This window comes from Podarcis erhardii, assembly GCF_964252035.2.
Source record: "Podarcis erhardii genome assembly, chromosome: 16".
NCBI classification, from domain to species: Eukaryota; Metazoa; Chordata; class Lepidosauria; order Squamata; family Lacertidae; genus Podarcis; species Podarcis erhardii.
Window position 1 is genome coordinate 27,489,963 of NC_138514.1, and position 17,020 is coordinate 27,506,982.

The 17,020-nt window shown below is 48.3% G+C and overlaps 1 protein-coding gene across 2 annotated transcripts in view; it reads left to right on the top strand.

Moving 5' to 3' along the window:
• ZZEF1 (zinc finger ZZ-type and EF-hand domain containing 1) overlaps positions 1-16,687 on the top strand; it is a 74,807-nt gene extending 58,120 nt beyond the window's left edge. The window contains exons 46-55 of one of the 2 annotated variants that reach the window (XM_081843428.1): positions 579-679; positions 2,037-2,172; positions 2,665-3,042; positions 3,546-3,689; positions 5,603-5,771; positions 7,554-7,652; positions 9,147-9,312; positions 11,002-11,152; positions 11,801-11,872; positions 13,750-16,687. In XM_081843428.1, coding sequence (XP_081699554.1) covers positions 579-679; positions 2,037-2,172; positions 2,665-3,042; positions 3,546-3,689; positions 5,603-5,771; positions 7,554-7,652; positions 9,147-9,312; positions 11,002-11,152; positions 11,801-11,872; positions 13,750-13,824 — 1,491 coding nt within the window. In that variant the 3' untranslated portion in view covers positions 13,825-16,687. The remainder of the gene's footprint in view (positions 1-578; positions 680-2,036; positions 2,173-2,664; positions 3,043-3,545; positions 3,690-5,602; positions 5,772-7,553; positions 7,653-9,146; positions 9,313-11,001; positions 11,153-11,800; positions 11,873-13,749) is intronic. The other variant, XM_081843429.1, reaches the window with a different exon arrangement.
• Positions 16,688-17,020: the final 333 nt, after the last annotated feature.

A 17,020-nucleotide genomic window follows, 5' to 3' on the forward strand; every position in this document is an offset into this window, starting at 1 on the left:
CTTTTCAGTCTGTGGGGTCACATTCCCTTCTAAGGAACCTTTGGGGGGTGGAACACATGCGAGTGGTGGGCAGGGCCAGAGGCAAAAGTGGGTGGAGCAAGAAGTGTAATATTTACCTTTGTGCAGTTGGCTAGTTTCCAATCATGTCCAGACCTAGGGACTAGAGCCCACTTCAGCAGATGTGTGAAGTGTCTTTCTCTGAAATGAACTCTAGTCCATAGGAGGAAACTTCTTAGTCTTTGAGGTACTACTGGACCACAGTTGCTGATGCTGTTTTTACATCTTTGTTCAGCAGCTTTGGGTGAAGTTCTGATGGTTCTCAGGATGAACTGATAGATTAGGCAGCAGGAACTCCCCTTTCTGTGGCCCCACAAGATACTAACAAAGAAAGCTTAATGAATGCATTGCTTAAATGTGCTCATGAAACCCGATTTCAAATTTGGGACTTCCAAAGGCTGACTCACACATACAACACATGCAATTCACACACCCATTGTTGAATCATAGTCCCCCAGAAGCAAAGAGTAAAAGCATTGACCATTTCCCTCACTTTTTACCCCTGTTGAACTTAATTCCAGATGACCCACGATGCCCTTGACGCCCCTCTGCATATCCTTCGGGCCATGTACGAATTGCAAATGAAAAGGACCGATTCTTTCTTCCTGGAGGTCCAGAAGAGGTAAAGGAGTTCCCAAGGCTAGCTGGAAATGAGGAGCTGGGTGGGTGCATGCACCGGCTTGACCGATCAATGTTGGAACAAAAGGACATGTTTTGAAGGCGTATGAGCACATCTGGGGTCTTGGCCAGTGCTTTGGGTGGGTGACTGCCTAGGAAGCACATGTCTGCCTTCTTGGGTTCCGTGATGGAAGAAAGGTGAGATAACAACATAAAAGGACAAATAAATAAAAGAGGGAAAGAGCATTATGGATACCACCTTTCCAGGAGTGGGATGGGAAGAAGGGGTTGCTTGTGTGTGTTTTAATGAACTGTTATGAGGAAGAGTTGAGTACCTTTCTAAAGAACAGTATTCACCCAATGTGGTGGTGGTGTTGTTTAGTCGTGTCCGACTCTTCGTGACCCCATGGACCCCATTCGCCCAATGTAGTGCAGGGAATTACATTGTGCAGAGGAGCATTCCTCCTCTGAAGTGAGTCAGCCAATGAAGGCAGTCCAGGCACAGGCCTTGCTGTCAGGTTCTTCCACTATAACAAGAGCAGCCAATGTGACCCACTGTAGATGTGTGTCGGACACCACCTCCCTTCGACCTGGGACCAGCTTAGGACCAGGTTACTTGAGCAACCTCCTCATCCCTTACAGTCTCAGTGGCTCACTGCTTTCTCTCCTGCAAGTTCCAAAGGCCTCAGAAACCCACTTTGTGGCAACTTGGGAGCAGGGCTTTTAGCATGGCTGCCCTGTTTCTGCAGAATAGCATTCCTGCCAAGAAATACACTTTCTGGAAACAAGTGAAGATAATTGTGTTCCAACGGGCTTTCCCAGTGGGATAAAGGGGTCTTTACCATGAGTGCTCATTCGTTAGGGTTTTAGTTTTCGTATAAGTGCATTTGCCATTTTCGTGCTTTTAAGCTGTTTTTGAATTACCTTGTTTGTAGATGATCTTGAGACAGTGGTTTAGAAGGCGATTAATAAATTAAGTGGAATAATGATAATCCTGACCATTGGCCATGTTGGTAGCTGGGGATGCTGGGAGTTGGAGTCCATCACCATTTAGCGGGCAGCCTCTAGGCTTTCCCTGTGCTGTATACTCCTTCCCCTTGGAGAGCAGCTAAGTGGTAGGTTGGCTTCTTGCTGTCAGCCAACTCGGCTCTCCACGCCCTTTGCATCTTGCAAATTAGAGCTGGGAGGCATTAAATACTTAACTGCTTTGCAATCAGCGTATTCAAGATTTCAGCAAACAAAAGCCTTCCAGGGGAAGTAGCATCAGGAATGTAAATGGAGAAGGCTTTTCATGCAAAGATCCTGTTTTTTATTTACGTTTCTGGAATTTGACTGCAAAATGCTTGGGTGTGCCCTTAAAGGTTTGACGGTGATGTGGTGACAACGGATGAGAGGATCCGGACATTGGCTCAGAAATGGCAGCCCAGCAAGTGCTTGCGGTCGGAGGAGCAGATTTCCAAAGCGCTCGATACGGACATGATTATTGTGCCATGTCTGGTGAGTCTTCCACGTACATCAGTGTACTAGGAGCACCTAATGCACATAAAATAAAACATTTGGAAGTATTCAGGTGGGCAAATAGCAATGAATCCAGCATGTCCAAACTGCAGAATCCCAAGAATTGGGAGTATACAGAAGAAGGAAGAAGCAATACATAAATACTCAGTTTAGAAAGGTTCATAATGTTGACACCAAGAGTCACACTAGTCTCCAGTGGCAAATGAGTGTGGCTGATTCGGTGAAGTGTAGTGGTTAGACTAGGACACGGGAAGCCTCAATTTAAACCTCCCCACTCAGCCAGGATGCTCAGTTGAGCTAAGAACTGCTATCCCTCATTCTCAGCTGCCTCACAGTAATGTAAGTTTCCAGTCCATAGTAGCTATGGAAAACAGCTGCCGCAAACTATGTGGACTGCATCTGCCTAGGAAAGCCCCAGAGTGGTAAGTGGTGTTGGATTTTGAAGTGAAATATAACCCCGAATCTCTGCAGCCTGCTCCTGTTTTACAGTCCAAGCCTGCCCCCTGCAACAAGGCCACAGAAGAATCCAACCCCATCACCCAGAAGCTCATCACCAACACGGAAAGCGACCTCCAGCTCAGCTACGCCAAGCAACGTCGCACCAAGAGCTCCGTTCTCCTGCACAAGGAGCTGGACTCCAGGAGCAAGAAGGCCGTGCGCGGCTACCTCTACCGGGTCAACGATGCCACCGCCGTCCTTTACGCGAGGCACGCCTTGGCTTTGCTGTTAGCCAAGTGGCCCGACGACGTGGCGATCAGTGAAGAGATGCTGGAGCTCAGCGGTCCGGCTCACATGACGTACATCCTGGATATGCTTTTGCAGCTGGAGGAGAAACAGCTGTGCGAGAAGGTAGCAGTTTTTTCTGAGAGAAACACACACACACACACACACACACACACACACACACACACCCCTCCCTGGCATATTGAAAGATTGTGGCTTTGGAAAGGGCTCTTTAAAACCTGCCAGAGAATACATTCAATCAATTAAAGTCCCTGCCCCACAAGCTTACACCCATGGCACACAATGGAAAAGGGACAGGGAGGGAAATCAAGCTGAGAAACCAGTTCTGAAAGGGCTGTTCTCATATTGACCAGCTGGCACCGTTCAAGGGTGGGAGGTGCCTGATGGAGCTGGTCTTTCAGCAAAGCTGATGGAATGAGCCTTTTGCTCCCCATTTCCCACAGAGGCATCTTGAGGGAATGGCTGCCCCCAGGTGCCAGTCGAGGGGAGAAGTCTGATGGGGCTGGCCTGTCTCAGCAGAGCTGATGGAGTGATGATGATACCAACTGTGCTGCATTTGCAAACCCGCCTTCGCCTTCTGAAGCCGGTTTAACTTGTGCTCTCTGCAGATTCTCCTGAAAGTGCTCCGCGGCTGCAACGAAAGTATGTTGGCGACGATGGCGTTGACGGCCTGTCAGTTCATGGAGGAGCCCGGGATGGCCGTCCAAGTGCGGGAGTCCAAGCACCCCTATAACAACAACACAAATTTTGAGGTACTTCCCCCCCCCCCAGCAGTCTGACATCACCTGTGTGAAATTACGGTGACGGCCCCCCAAGAGCTGGGACGTGGGCAGGAGAGAGAAAATGGCCTTATTGGCTTTACTTACAAAGGCAGGTTTCCAAGTAAGGCAGGCACAGGGAACCTTTTTTCGGCCACGTTCTCTTCTGGGCAAACTTCTGGGCAGGGGTGGGGCTACATGCCAGTGGTGGGCATGGCCAGAGGCAAGAATGAGCAGGGCAGCCAATGCCAGCTAGTGACTACACGCCCTCACACAACCCTCTCTGCCTCCACCCTTGCAAGCGAGAGACTTCATCCAAGTAACAAGGACACATTCCATCCAGGCAAAAACCCTTAAGATGGGCAACACGGTCTTGGCTTTAATTTCCCCATGTACAAAACAGGGTGTAGCAATTCTTGCCTACCTTCTGAGGTGGGTTAGAATCAAAGAATCATAGAATCATAGAGTTGGAAGAGACCACAAGGGCCATCGAGTCCAACCCTTTCCCAAGCAGGAAACACCATCAGAGCACTCCTGACATATGGTTGTCAAGCCTCTGCTTAAAGACCTCCAAAGAAGGAGACTCCACCACACTCCTTGGCAGCAAATTCCACTGTCGAACAGCTCTTACTGTCAGGAAGTTCTTCCTAATGTTTAGGTGGAATCTTTTTTCTTGTAGTTTGGGACCATTGCTCCGTGTCTGCTTCTCTGGAGCAGCAGAAAACAACCTTTATCCCTCCTCTATGTGACATCCTTTTATATATTTGAATGGATGACTGAGATAATTTATGTGTAGGTGGAAACGAGATGTGCTCGGAGGGTGGCATATGCACTGCAGTTTCTAAGCTTGGGAACCTCCGCACAAGGGAATTTTGCAAGTGGGTGCAACAACCTGTGGCTCCTTTGTGGGACGTGGGAAGGAGCCACACCGGGGCATCTCCAAAGAGCAGCGCTGGGAGGCAGAAGAGGTTTTTGTTGAATAGAAACTGCCTCCCCCTCTTTGGGCAAAGTGTGCTCCTACTAGCTATTAGCTGAGAGACGGGTCTGAGTGTGCTTTGCTCCAGTGAAGAAACCAGGAGCCCACCTTAACCTCTCGATTGTTCCTTTGAAGCCTTCCCCTTACCCACACCTGACATATTGTGTGAAGACATTGTGGAGCAGGAGGTATGACTTCCCCAGAATGGCCCAGTGGGCCAAATGAGGAAGCCCAAGTTTGCCCCACAGGCTACAGAAGCCTCCCACCCCTGGAGCCCACCTTTTTTTCTCCGCGTGAGTCACTCTTACCTGTCTCAGCTCTCTTAATAATGCACCATGGAGACCTCCGGAGGAGTGAATCATGCCTGGGCAGAACAAGCAGAGTCCTCTTTAGAACATGGGTCGTTCTGGTGCATCTTAGCCGTGGGATGATTCAGCCACCCTCAGCGCAGAAATCCATATGGAGGAGAAGCTGGAGGAGTGAATTGTTCTGAAGAGCTGCAGAGAGCAGCCACCTCTTAGCGTTCCAGGCTCATCGGAGCCTTTCATTTTTAGCTTGTTTGCTGCGAGAACTAAACTAAGCTGGTTCATAGCCTGCAGATTCAGGATATGAAACTTGAATCCATAGAATAGCATTTCCCTTTCGTCGTTTACCTTTCAACCAAGGTTCTTCTGTGCCCTCAGGTTTGCCACTCCAAACACCCACCCTGGCCGCCATTATAATTTTGAGTCAGTCAGCGTTCCCTCTTGTTGGATTCCTTCCCGTTTTTATTTACAGCGGTGGTTAGGAACCTTTCCCTCTCACCTTGGGCAGCTTTCTGGGGCCCTCGCCTCCAGCGATGGGCTGTGGCCCCAATTCCTCACATGCGCTCAGCTGTCTTTGTGGTGCGCATTTGTCCTCTGTTAAGCTTGGCACCTGCTTTCTCCCGCAGGATAAGGTTCACATCCCTGGTGCTATATACCTCTCCGTCAAGTTTGATTCTCAGTGTAACACGGAAGAGGGCTGTGATGAGCTAGTTGTAGCCAGCAGCTGTGACTTCATCCACGATCGCCACACCTTCAGCGGGCCTCCGCACAAGTGGACAGACTTCGAGCTTCCAGGTAAAGTTTTGCAGCATTGTTGAGGGGAGGGGAGACCCTTAGATAAGCTAGCAAACATAGCGCTGACACTCTCTGGTGACACTTAGAAGCCAGAAACATTGATACAGCTTAAGAAGCAAAAGTCGCCTAGGTACTAAATGAAACTGGGCATACATGAACTGTGATGCTCAGATGAAGGGGCTCCTTCCACAGGGCGGGAGCAAGTCTCTCTAGAGCATAGTTTGAGACACTGGTAGTTTAATAGGAGCATCTTTTTCTCCGGTTGACAAATATTGTCAGTGGCCATCATATACTATAAAAAAGAGAGTTGGTTCTTGTCACCTCCCTACACAGTCTGTTCCACTGCATTAACTTCTATGACAGCATCAGACCCCACACCTCCCCCTCCCCAACCGTCCATCGTGAATGCAGAACAGACTCTCCAGTGGCGAGGCCCCTCCAATTTTGTAGCTGCCAGAAGAAAAAGAACTAGCCTTACTGGTCACTTGTTGGGTGTCCTCAGGGAATGGGGCCAGCAAGTGGGTTCAGTCATATTATTTGAGAGACTAGCTGAAACCTCCTGAAGGATGAATTGTATATTTTTATATTATTTTATTACCTGCTCTTCGCTCCAAGAGTATGTTACGACATCAAAACAACATTAAAAACAGTTTATTATTTCAGTTACAGATAAGAACTAACTTAGTTGGTCTTTAAGGTGCTACTGGAATGAATTTTTTTATTTTGTTTTAGTTTATTATTTGTTTGTTTGTTTATTTTAATGAAGGTAAAATAAACAATAAACAAACAAATATACACTTGAGGTGTATATTTTTAGGGCCCACCATATTTGTATTGGAGTGCCAAGTCGTTCAAATACCTGAAAGGCTGCCTCCTTCCCTACAGACCCTCTCGGGTGCTCTTAGTAGTTCCTCTGCTCTCATTGTTGCCTCCAGCTGTGGAGGCAGAGCATAGCCCTCATGGCTAGCAACCATCAATAGCCCTCTTCTCCTCCATGAATGTGTCCCATCCTCTTTTAAAGCCATCCAAATTGGTGGCCATCACTTCCTCCTGCTGGAGCAAGTTCCACAGTTTAACTTCCTCCCTTTCCCCTTTCTGGAGTGGGCTCAGTTTTGACCTAATTTCTTCTCCCCACCACCCCTTAGCTCTCGTGTGTTTCGTTCTTTTAGCTTGGCAGAGAACAAAAAACACCATATGTCTTCTCCTGCGCTGTGAGTCATCGCTTCCTTAGCATCGTCGGGGAGAGGTTTATTAATGTAGAGAGAGTTCCATAAAATCCTCCCTTTGTTCAGAACATGTTGCCTGTCAAAAATATTTTTAAAAGATGCAGAAAACATGGCAACGTATTAGCGATTTGCTAATAGCAGACGTTTCAGCATCTGGGATCAGAATCCTGTTTTGTCTTGCAAATTTCCTTTGAAAAAACAAACCGCTCCTCAGTGCAGAAATTTTTGAGCAATTTCCTTTGCAGCGCTGAATTCTGAAAAGTCGAGATGGTTTTAGGGTTGTGTTTGAGGTGTGTTCAGGAGACAGTACTTGCTCAGTTGTAAAACCCTTTAGGCCATGGCATTTTTCTTATTCTAACTTCTTTTGAAAAATGAGATCATGCTTCTCCATGTAACACACCGGATACTGCCAGGAATCTGAAAAACAGCAAAACACAGACATGCAGCTTGGCCTGATCCTCAGAACTGCCCCTGCCCCTTTGCTTATAGTGTGCGTTTTGAGCGAGATTGTCTGTGTCCCTGCTTAAGAGAACGCTTTCCTTCGCTCTTGTAACAGGGGATACCCTCTACTATCGATTCACCACGGACATGAGCAACACAGAATGGGGTTATAAGTTTACAGTGACGGCAGGTCACCTGGGGAGGTTCCAGACAGGTAAGTGCTTTTCAGAGCCACGAGTGAAAGATCGTCGTAGTCTGGCTTTCCTTGTGACGGGTCGGGGATCTCGGGGAGCAAAGCCTGTTGTTTTTTCTTTCTCAAGATAACACTGGGTAGTGGAAGAGAGGGGGCAATAACCCAAGAAGGTGTTAACGCAGCATGGGTGTCTCTTCTGTGCAGAGCGCAAAAGGTGTTTGAAATAAAACATTACGATTCATGCAAACGGGAGCATGCACTGATAAGAACCTAAGAAGATCATGCTTGATCAGGCTAGTGGCTCACCTTGCCCAGCATCCTGTTCTTGCATCAGCCAGCCAGATGCCTCAATGGGAAACCCAGAAGCAGGACCCGAGCACAAGAGCCTTCTCCCCTCCTGCGGTTTCCTGCAACCGGTATTCAGAAGCTGTGGAGGCAGAGCATAGACGTCGTAGCTAGTAGGCAGCGGTAGCCTTCTCTGCCATGAATTCCATAAGAGTTCACTGTCCTGTGTGCCACCTGGGGCAAAAACTTGAGGGAGGGCAGTTTACAATATCTTAACTCAGGGCTGGGAAACCTATGACCCTCCTGGTGTTCCTGGGTTCCAACTGCCATTAGTCCCAACCAGCATGGCTAAAGGTCAGGGAAGAAGAAGGGTCCAGCATCATCCAGAAGCTACATGTCCCCCCTCGTTGCCCTTAATAAATCAACTGTTATTTACTAGCTGCCTTTGCTTATTGGTCTGCTCTTTCGCTTTCCGCCTTTTTAATTGCTGGTTGGTTTTACATCGTTCTATGCATGGGCGTGGTTGAAAACATTGAGGCCAGCCTTTGCCTCCCTGGCTTGTTCTAGATGTTTTTGGGATACAGCACCCATCAGCACCCAGCTTCGTAAAGCCAAGCTGGCTAGGACTGATGGGAGTTGTAGCCCAAAACATCTGGAGAGAAGGCTGGTTTAGACAAATAAGTGCCTGCGTCAGGGTTAAGAGTAAGAAGTTTCTTCTATTATGGGACAAGTGATACAACCTGTTCTGAGGCTAGCTTTACTAAATATGTTTATAGAGGACTTTCTGTTTCAGGAACTACTAAAGCTTTTCCATATCTGCAGCTAGAAATCTCTTGACGCAATATGTATTGGGAAGCAGCTTCTAACTCAACTCTAGCGACACAGTAGAGTTAGGCTATACAATAGGGACATCACTCTTGCAGAAAAGCATAGGAAGCTCTAAGAAACACAAAGACTTAACCCCCCCCCAAAAAAAAAACACCACTTGATTTTGAAACTGTAAGGTCCATGTTTATTCAGTTCACTGGAAATGGTTGTTTGGTCTCCTCATTATCCATGGCTCGCTTCAGGACAGTCTGTTAAGACAAGAGACTAAAAGGCACCTTCTCTAAACAACTGTACGACCTGCTTAGCATTTCACTGTCATTTACACTGAGGAGAAGGAACACATCTTATCGGACAAGCAGAATGGCATTACGGAGTATGCAATGTACGTATTTTGAATTCCAGGCTTCGAGATCCTGAAGCAGATGCTGTCGGAGGAAAGGGTCATCCCCCACATCCCATTGGCCAAAATCTGGGAGTGGCAGGTGGGCGTGGCCTGCAGGCAAACTGGCCACCAGCGACTGAAGGCCATCCACCTGCTCCTTAGGATAGTCCAGTGCTGCAGCGAGAGGTATGCCTGCCAGTCTCAGCTTTGCTTTTTCCCACTAAGCTTCCAGTCCTCATGAAAAGCAAAAAAAATAAAATAAAAACATGAATCCCCCCCCATCCCCACCACAAAGATAGCAATGTTTTCGTGTCTCGTGATTTCTTTTGAAATATTATTTCATGATTCCGAAGGCGGCTCTTTTAATCTGAGATCTGCTTCCCCTGCCTGATGTGCAGAAAGATGGGCTTGGCCGGTGATAAAGGCAAAAGAAATGTCATTCGAAACGGGTTTGAGCCACAAATGGCTGTGTTGGTGCTCCTTCTCTCCCTAAGCTCTGGCCCATTTTCCACAGAACTTGGCCATTGGAGGCCTGGTCCATCCACAGTGTTTGGGAAATCTAATACTGTGCAAGGAAGTGGTGGGGTGTGGTTTATCATGCAAATGCCTCTGCTTTTAAAATCAGTGGCCAGAAGAGTCATTCTGTAAGCCAGATAATACTGGGATATATTCAAGGTCCTCATACAAAGCACCTGCTTTTATTATTTGCTTATGTAGAGCACTTGTTTCCCCCGCACTTCAGCCAGAAAAGCTCCCAGAGTGGCTTACATACGATCAATGCAGTCCCTGGCCTGCAGGCCCACAGTCTAAAAAATACAAATAAGTTCCTTCCCAGCTCTCCCACTTGAACTAAGACAGGATGTAACTTACAAATCTAGCTCAGTGCCATCTAGCAGATGCTCACCAAGGTTTTTCTCAGTCCTGCTGTATGGAATCCTTTAATTCACAGCTGGTCAACTTGTGGCCCTGGAATAGTTTATTGCCTCCCAACTTCATTTTATGTGACCTCCTGAAGCTGCCCCACTCTTCCACCCTTACTGTCTAATTACTCCCCTTTCCCACCTCTGGATTTGTCTGTGCGTGTGTTGCACCAAAGTCAGAAAGGAATTGCTCTCATTAGATTTCTAGAACATCTGAGTCAACCTGCTTAGGGAACTCAAATCAGAGGTGCCCATGTTGAAAATTGGAAGTAGAGCAGCCTTTGTTTTGGACTTGTTAATCTCCAGCTCTGCCCACCACCAGCTTGTGTTAGACCCTGGAGAACTGGTTTCAAATCCATACTCAGCCATAAAGCATACTGGGTGACTTCGTGCCAGTTTCTACCTAACCTATCCCACAGGGTTGTTCTGAATGTTAAACCTGGGGTGGGTGTGGGAACATGAAACCACCTACCCTCCCCTGAGCTCCTTGGTAGAAAGGCAAAGTAAAACAAAATAAAAATACATGAATATATTCCAGTCAGGAGCTTGAGAAATCACACCTAGGGAAGGTGGCAGCTCCTATTTAAACTATGGAACTCTCTCCCACAGGAGGCAGCGATGGCCACTCACTTGGATGGCTTTAAAGAGGATTGGACAATTTCATGGCTGCCGATGGCTGTCAGCCATGATGTGTCTGCTCTGCCTCCACAGTTGCAGGCAGCAGTGCTTCTGAATACCAGCTGCTGGAAACCACGGGGCCTCTTGTTTTCGAATCCCACAGGCCACTGTGAGAGCAGGATGCTGGACTAGATGGGCTGCTGGCCTGATCCAGCGGGCACTTACGTTATGTAGTTAGAAAGTGAAGAGGGCTTTTGCAATCAGACTGGGACTGAGGACAGCTGTTCTTCAGAGTGGCAGCCCTTTTGTGTTAACTCAACCCTCCTCTTTCTTTCAGGGACTGTGACCTCACTCTGCTGAAGCCGCTCTGGCACCTTTTCAGCCGCATGGAGAACAGCATGCGCCACGATGTGACCAAGTCGGGCATCCTCCTCCCGCTGCACCGGGCGCTGACCGAGCTTTTCTTTGTCACCGAGAGCAGAGTTGCCGTAAGCACTTCTGCCTTCTCCCTTGTGCTGGGAACAGCTGCCAAGCCATCAGATTAGTCCAGTGATGGCCAAACTTGGCCTTCCAGCTGCTTTGGAACTACATTTCCCATCATCCCTGATCACTGGCCCTGTTAGCTAGGGATGTTGGGAGTTGTAGTCCCAAAACAGCTGGAGGGCCAAGTTTGGCCATAACTGGATTAGACTGTTCTTCCTCTTTCCTCTTCCTCCCTCCCCTTCACTTTTGTTTTACTTAAGAAAAACCAGGGCTTTATCGGGTACAGATCGCTATCAGACTGAAATTAGTCATGCTCTTTTCCCACCAGTTGTAATGGAACGATGACTTTGCTTGTAGGGGGCTCCTATTTTAACGCTGTTCTCAAAGCGTGTTTGAAAAGGGCACTCTGGTCCTGTTGATGCATCTTGCAATTCAGGATCAGTTTGTAGTCCCTCCCTCCCCTCCCTCCCTCCCAACCCCAACCCCCTCCAAGCTTACCTTTGAAATGAAGTTACAAAACTTGTTCTGTATGTTGGGATCCCTGGGTGAGTTAGTTTATTTCCCTCATGCAATGCCGTTATGAAAACACACTCGCTGCGAAAGCTTGTTCCTGGATTTTGCTCCTAGCTCTCATTCACACTCTCTGCTTTTAGGAACTTGGATCTCTGCAGGATTACTTGCTTGCCTTAAATACGGAAGACCATCTCCACCGCTGTACAGCGCAGGTAAAACCTCCAGGAGCCCCTGCTGATCTCCCCTCCTGTCCCCAAACTTCTTCTTCAGCAGAGGCTGCTTCTCTGACGGGTTTGCCTTAATTGCTGTGCCCTGGAGACTCTTGAGACAAAAGAGCAGAGCTCTGGGTTTGGGCAAGGGAGAGACATTCCACAGGGAGACAGAAAGTATTAGGAATGGGGAGGGGTGAAGCTCTTGGGAGCATTTTAATTGGGCATCGTTCTTATAAGACACAGGAGGCTCTTGTCTCCTCTGAGACAATTCACATTATTTTACCAAAAGAAGACAAATTTAGAAACTCAAAAGTCAGCTGCACCATGAGAATAAACAGTTGGACATGTGACGTGACTTCTAAATCTGAAGCAGACTTAGTTTGAGTCCGACTGGACAGGGGTCGGGGTGGGGCTGTTCTCCCAGTCCCAGATGACGTTGGGCTCCCAACTCCCATCAGCCCTAGTTGGCATGGCCACAATAGGCCCTGGGGGTAATAGAAGTTGTAGGCCAGCAACCTTTGTAGGGTCCCCCTGTCCCCGATACAAGTGGAAGCTGTTGGGATGTGCCCATCTGGTCCAGCATCTGGTTTCCTGTGGTTCCCAGAATCCTCTGGGAGGTTCATAAAAAGGGCACAAAGTCAATCTCCTTTTCTTCTTGTTTGCCTCACTCTCCCACCTGCTATTTTGAGGGTACGCTCCCCAAACCTTCTGCTTCCATTTAGCTTGAGGTGTGCATTACCTCAGTATTTTGTGCCCTGTGCCCAGATGAAACATATGATGGCCCTCTCTAGGCAACACTGCTGCCCCTTCGTCAACAAAGTTAGGACTTCCCGGGCAAAAATACTTTTTTTTAGAACAGGTGCCATGAAATTGGAGAGGGGGCGGGGTAGGGAGGTCCTCTCTCTCCCACTGTCCTCGCGAGACTATTTTGCCTGCTTGGAGATTACCTTGAGCTTTGCACCTGCCATTGCCCTTGAAGCCCTGTGATTGGCGGTGGGCACAGGCAGAGCGCCCCTGTGTTGCTCGCAAAGCAGAAAAGTCCTATTCAAGCAGAATGGCTGTGTTGTGCCTCCATGGCTGAAGGCAGTGGCGGCTTCTGAATACCAGTTGCCAGAAGCCCCAGGTTGGGAGAGGGCTGCTCTTGTGCAAGCTTCCCATTGGGACATCTGGTTGGCCATTGTGAGAAGAGGGTGCTGGACTAGATGGCCCATTGGTCTGAACCAGCGGGGCTCTTCTTATGCTCTTAGGATCATAAAACAGTAGAATTGGATGGGGACTCCAAGGATCCTGCAATGCAGGAATCAGGTAAAGGAATCCCTGACAGGTGGCCATCCAACCTCTGCCTAAAAACCTCCAATGAGGGAGAGTCTACTGTCATCTGGGGGAAGCCCACTCCAATCTCAAATAGCTCATACCATTAGAAAGTTCTTCCTAATGTTTAGTTAGAATCTCCTTTCTTGTACAGTGGTACCTCGGGTTAAGTACTTAATTCGTTCCAGAGGTCCGTTCTTAACCTGAAACTGTTCTTAACCTGAAGCACCACTTTAGCTAATGGGGCCTCCCGCCACCGGAGCACGATTCTGTTCTCATCCTGAAGCAAAGTTCTTAGCCTGAAGCACTTAACCTGAAGCGCCTGTAACCTGAAGTGTATGTAACCTGAGGTACCACTGTATTTGAATCTATTGGTTCAGATCCTGCCTTCCGGAGCAGCAAAAGGGAAGCTGGCTCCATCTTCCATGTAACAGCCCTTCAGGTATCTGAAAACGGCTCTCATATCGTATCCCAGTCTCCTCTTCTCCGGAGAAATCTCCTTGAATGGGAATATGCTGAACCTCAGCAAGCCTTGATGCTCAACTCTCCCTTTCTTTCCCAAACAGGCCCTGAAAAACATTGCTGCTCTTAGCCTTGCCATTAACTACCCCAACAAATCGACGAGCCCCTGGAACGTTTAACCACAAGCTCTTTTCCGGCTCGGAGCGGGGATGGCCCTTGCCCGTAGGAACCGTGGGGGCGAGCGTCCTTCGCCCGGTGCGGGTACCAGAGAAAGGAAAAGGGGGGTCCCTTCTGCTTCCGTTTATGTGCACTCCGCGGGCAGCCAGCCAGCCAGTCAACTTTCTGCCCCGATGTAGATTCTGTAAAAGCAAAAAGGTCACTTCCAAGGAAAAAAGGGGCACTCTCTCTCTCTGGAGCACCTTTGCGCGTCACCTCGAGTTATGTATGCACTTCTATTGTAGCATGTCTGTGGAACAGTATTTACTTTCTCTGAATTTTGGAAGAATGATATGGGGGGAGCAAGAGGGAACGAAGACCTCCCCCAAAGGAAGAGATACCAGGCCTTCTCCTGGCTACCACCCCACCTTCTTGCCATCTCCCCACCGCCACCACTCGCCCCTCCTTACATAAGCTGAACAAGGAACTGAAATGGACTGGTCGAAGCGTCATTTCAAACTCAAAAGCGGGTCTGGCCCATGATAACAGGATTGGCCAAGGAAGCAATGGAGGAATCTGGAAGTACAGCGAGGCTGAAAGAATCCTCAAGGCTGCTGCTTTGGGTTTTTTCCCCCCTCCTCTCTGAAAAGCTGGCTGCAACCCCAGCCGAGGGAAGAGGAGAAGGAGGAGGAATCTGGAGGAGACCCTTGGTGAGAGACGGTGACACTCCTGCTTTTCCCCTAGATGCTCTCATGCTGCTGGCAGCCACGGCTTCTTGCCTGTGACGTAGAAGTTGTGGCCTGGATGTTGTCCCGGTTGCTCTGCGAGGAGCCACGATTAAAGGGACAGGCGCTTCTTCCAAGATGGCATCTGGAAGGGGGACGGAGGTGGACGGTGGGGATTCTCTTCCCCCTCCACTCTGAATGCTGGCAGTGCAGGATGTGTCCAGCTCTTGAGCGATGAGCGAATTAACCCGTCTGGCTTCACACAGCAATAACCACATAGTTCCTCCTGAATGTGGAATGCGCAGGGAAAACCCCTTGGGTGAAATAAATGGGCTTTAATCTCTTGTCCTGGGAGGGGGAGCCGGGGTGAAGGAGTTGCTTCTCCCCTCCAAGGGCAAACTTGCATGAAAAGCAAGGTGCTTGTGTGTGGCAGGAAGAAAAGGGTGTTGCACATTTGCCCCCAAGTCGCTGGCTTGATTTTTTAAATTTCCTTTGCCCTCTGCCATGCTGGCGAGAGACCTCTCTCCTCTGCTTCGATGTCTCCTTCTGGAGTTTCTGAGGAACAGTGCAGCTGGGTGAGCAGGAACAGCAAGGTAGCCGGCCCTGTTTGTCAAGGGGACTCTCTGCCCAAAAAGCATTGCCTCTCCACGGGGGGGAAAACCCATGCTGTAGTTTTCGTGACAATATTTTAAGGCGGCGGCAGGTTTCTCCTTGACTTTGAGCGAAAGGAAGGTGATTGCAGCAGTGGCTGGAGAGGCGATGAGAAGGAAAGGATTGTTCTGGGAGCAGCCTGTATTGAAAGGCTGGCGGAATGCGGCTTGGAAAAGGGGCAAGAAGAACCTGGCTGGCTTGAGATGCCGCAAAAGATGGTGCTTGTGCAGTACACGCTCCCTGAGAGTGGGAAGACACACCTGCAGGAAGTCTGCCCTTCGACAGCGGGAGCTCTGCTTCGGGGTCCTCCAGGTGTTTTTCGACTACAACTCCCATCATCCTGGACCATCCACCTTGCTGGGTTGGGGCCGAGTCCAGCAATACGTCTTGGGCCACAGCTTTCTCCCATTCCAGGGTGGATCGTCTTGCTAAGCATATCAGGGGTGCGTCAGGATCAGCTACCACAAAATGGCAGGGATCTTGTGGAGCTCACCCTGGCTGCATCCAAAGAGATTCACAGGGATCACTTTTCGTGAAACGATTTTGACCTCTGAGGATGTCAGTTGCAGGAGGAGCAACTTGTTGGAAAGGTACTGGGACTCGTCAGAGACACAACGGCTGGAATCTCCGCTCCTTTTTTCTTTTTAATTCTCTCTCCACCTGCTCCCTTTCAACAACACCCCCCCCCAAAAGACCCATTCTGCAGAGTCATGGTATGTACAAAAGGCTTCTCATTGTCTCTGTCATTGCTGCTGTCCTCACTTCCGTTTCTGATTGGCTGATAGGTTTCCATGTGGCCTATAAAAAGCAAATGGATTGGATGGGACTGGCCCATGTGCAGTCCTTGTTCCCTACATCCAATGAGGGGGTTTTGAGCCAGTAAAGAGCACCTTGCATTTCAACCCTGCTTCTTTCTGGAACTTCCTATTCCAGTGATGAAGATGACTTCTGCCATTGCCTTACATTGGCTGCTCTTCACAGTTTTCTGCCCCACACCTCAAAGATTTAAAATAAAATAAAATTAAAAGATATTTATGAGCTTCCTTTTTACCAGAACAGCAGTGTGAAGAGGCAGGTTATGAATTGAACTAAAGTATTTTAACATCCCAGTTCCTCAGAAATCCTTAGGAAAATGCAAAATCCCAGATTTGAGTGAGGGAGGGGGAAGAGAATAAATTGTGCCTATAACAATTATTGTGTGTGTCGAATTGCATCTTAAGAAACCACCAACATTCAAACATAGCTCTCTCTTTTTTTTTGACATAAACATTTGAAATGGGTGGTTGTTAATTTTCCTTTGTTTTGTTTTATTTTGGCGTCATGAAATCTAATCACTTATGGAGGGGGGCACCTCCGGTTTTGGTTTAACATTATTAAAAGCAACCCCTTAGATTTATTCTTGTTTGGTTTAATGTGTATTTTAAGGAAAAGAAGATATAGATGCAGTGGATATATGCAAATGGAGAGATATATTGTAAAAAAAAATCTATTAAAAATGGAAGTACAAGGATATGCCTGTGTATGTGTGTGGTTATTTTGCTGGCTGGGTGGGGGAGCCATAGTTGATGCTGTTCTGCAAAGTTGGATGGATTTGTAGCAGTTTGGATTTTAGAGCTTTGATTGCAACTCCTGCAGAGACCGGGGCGGGGGGGGGGAGCGCAGAAATCACATAATATTATAGGATGGGAAGGGATACCAAGGGACACATAGCCCAACCCTCCTGCTGCAGTCCAGGAATCACAGCTAAGGAATCCCTGACAGTTGATCACCCAACCTCTGTTTAAAAGCCTCCAACGAAGGAGAGCTCAACACCTTCTTAGGTCATCCCTTCCACTGTCAAACA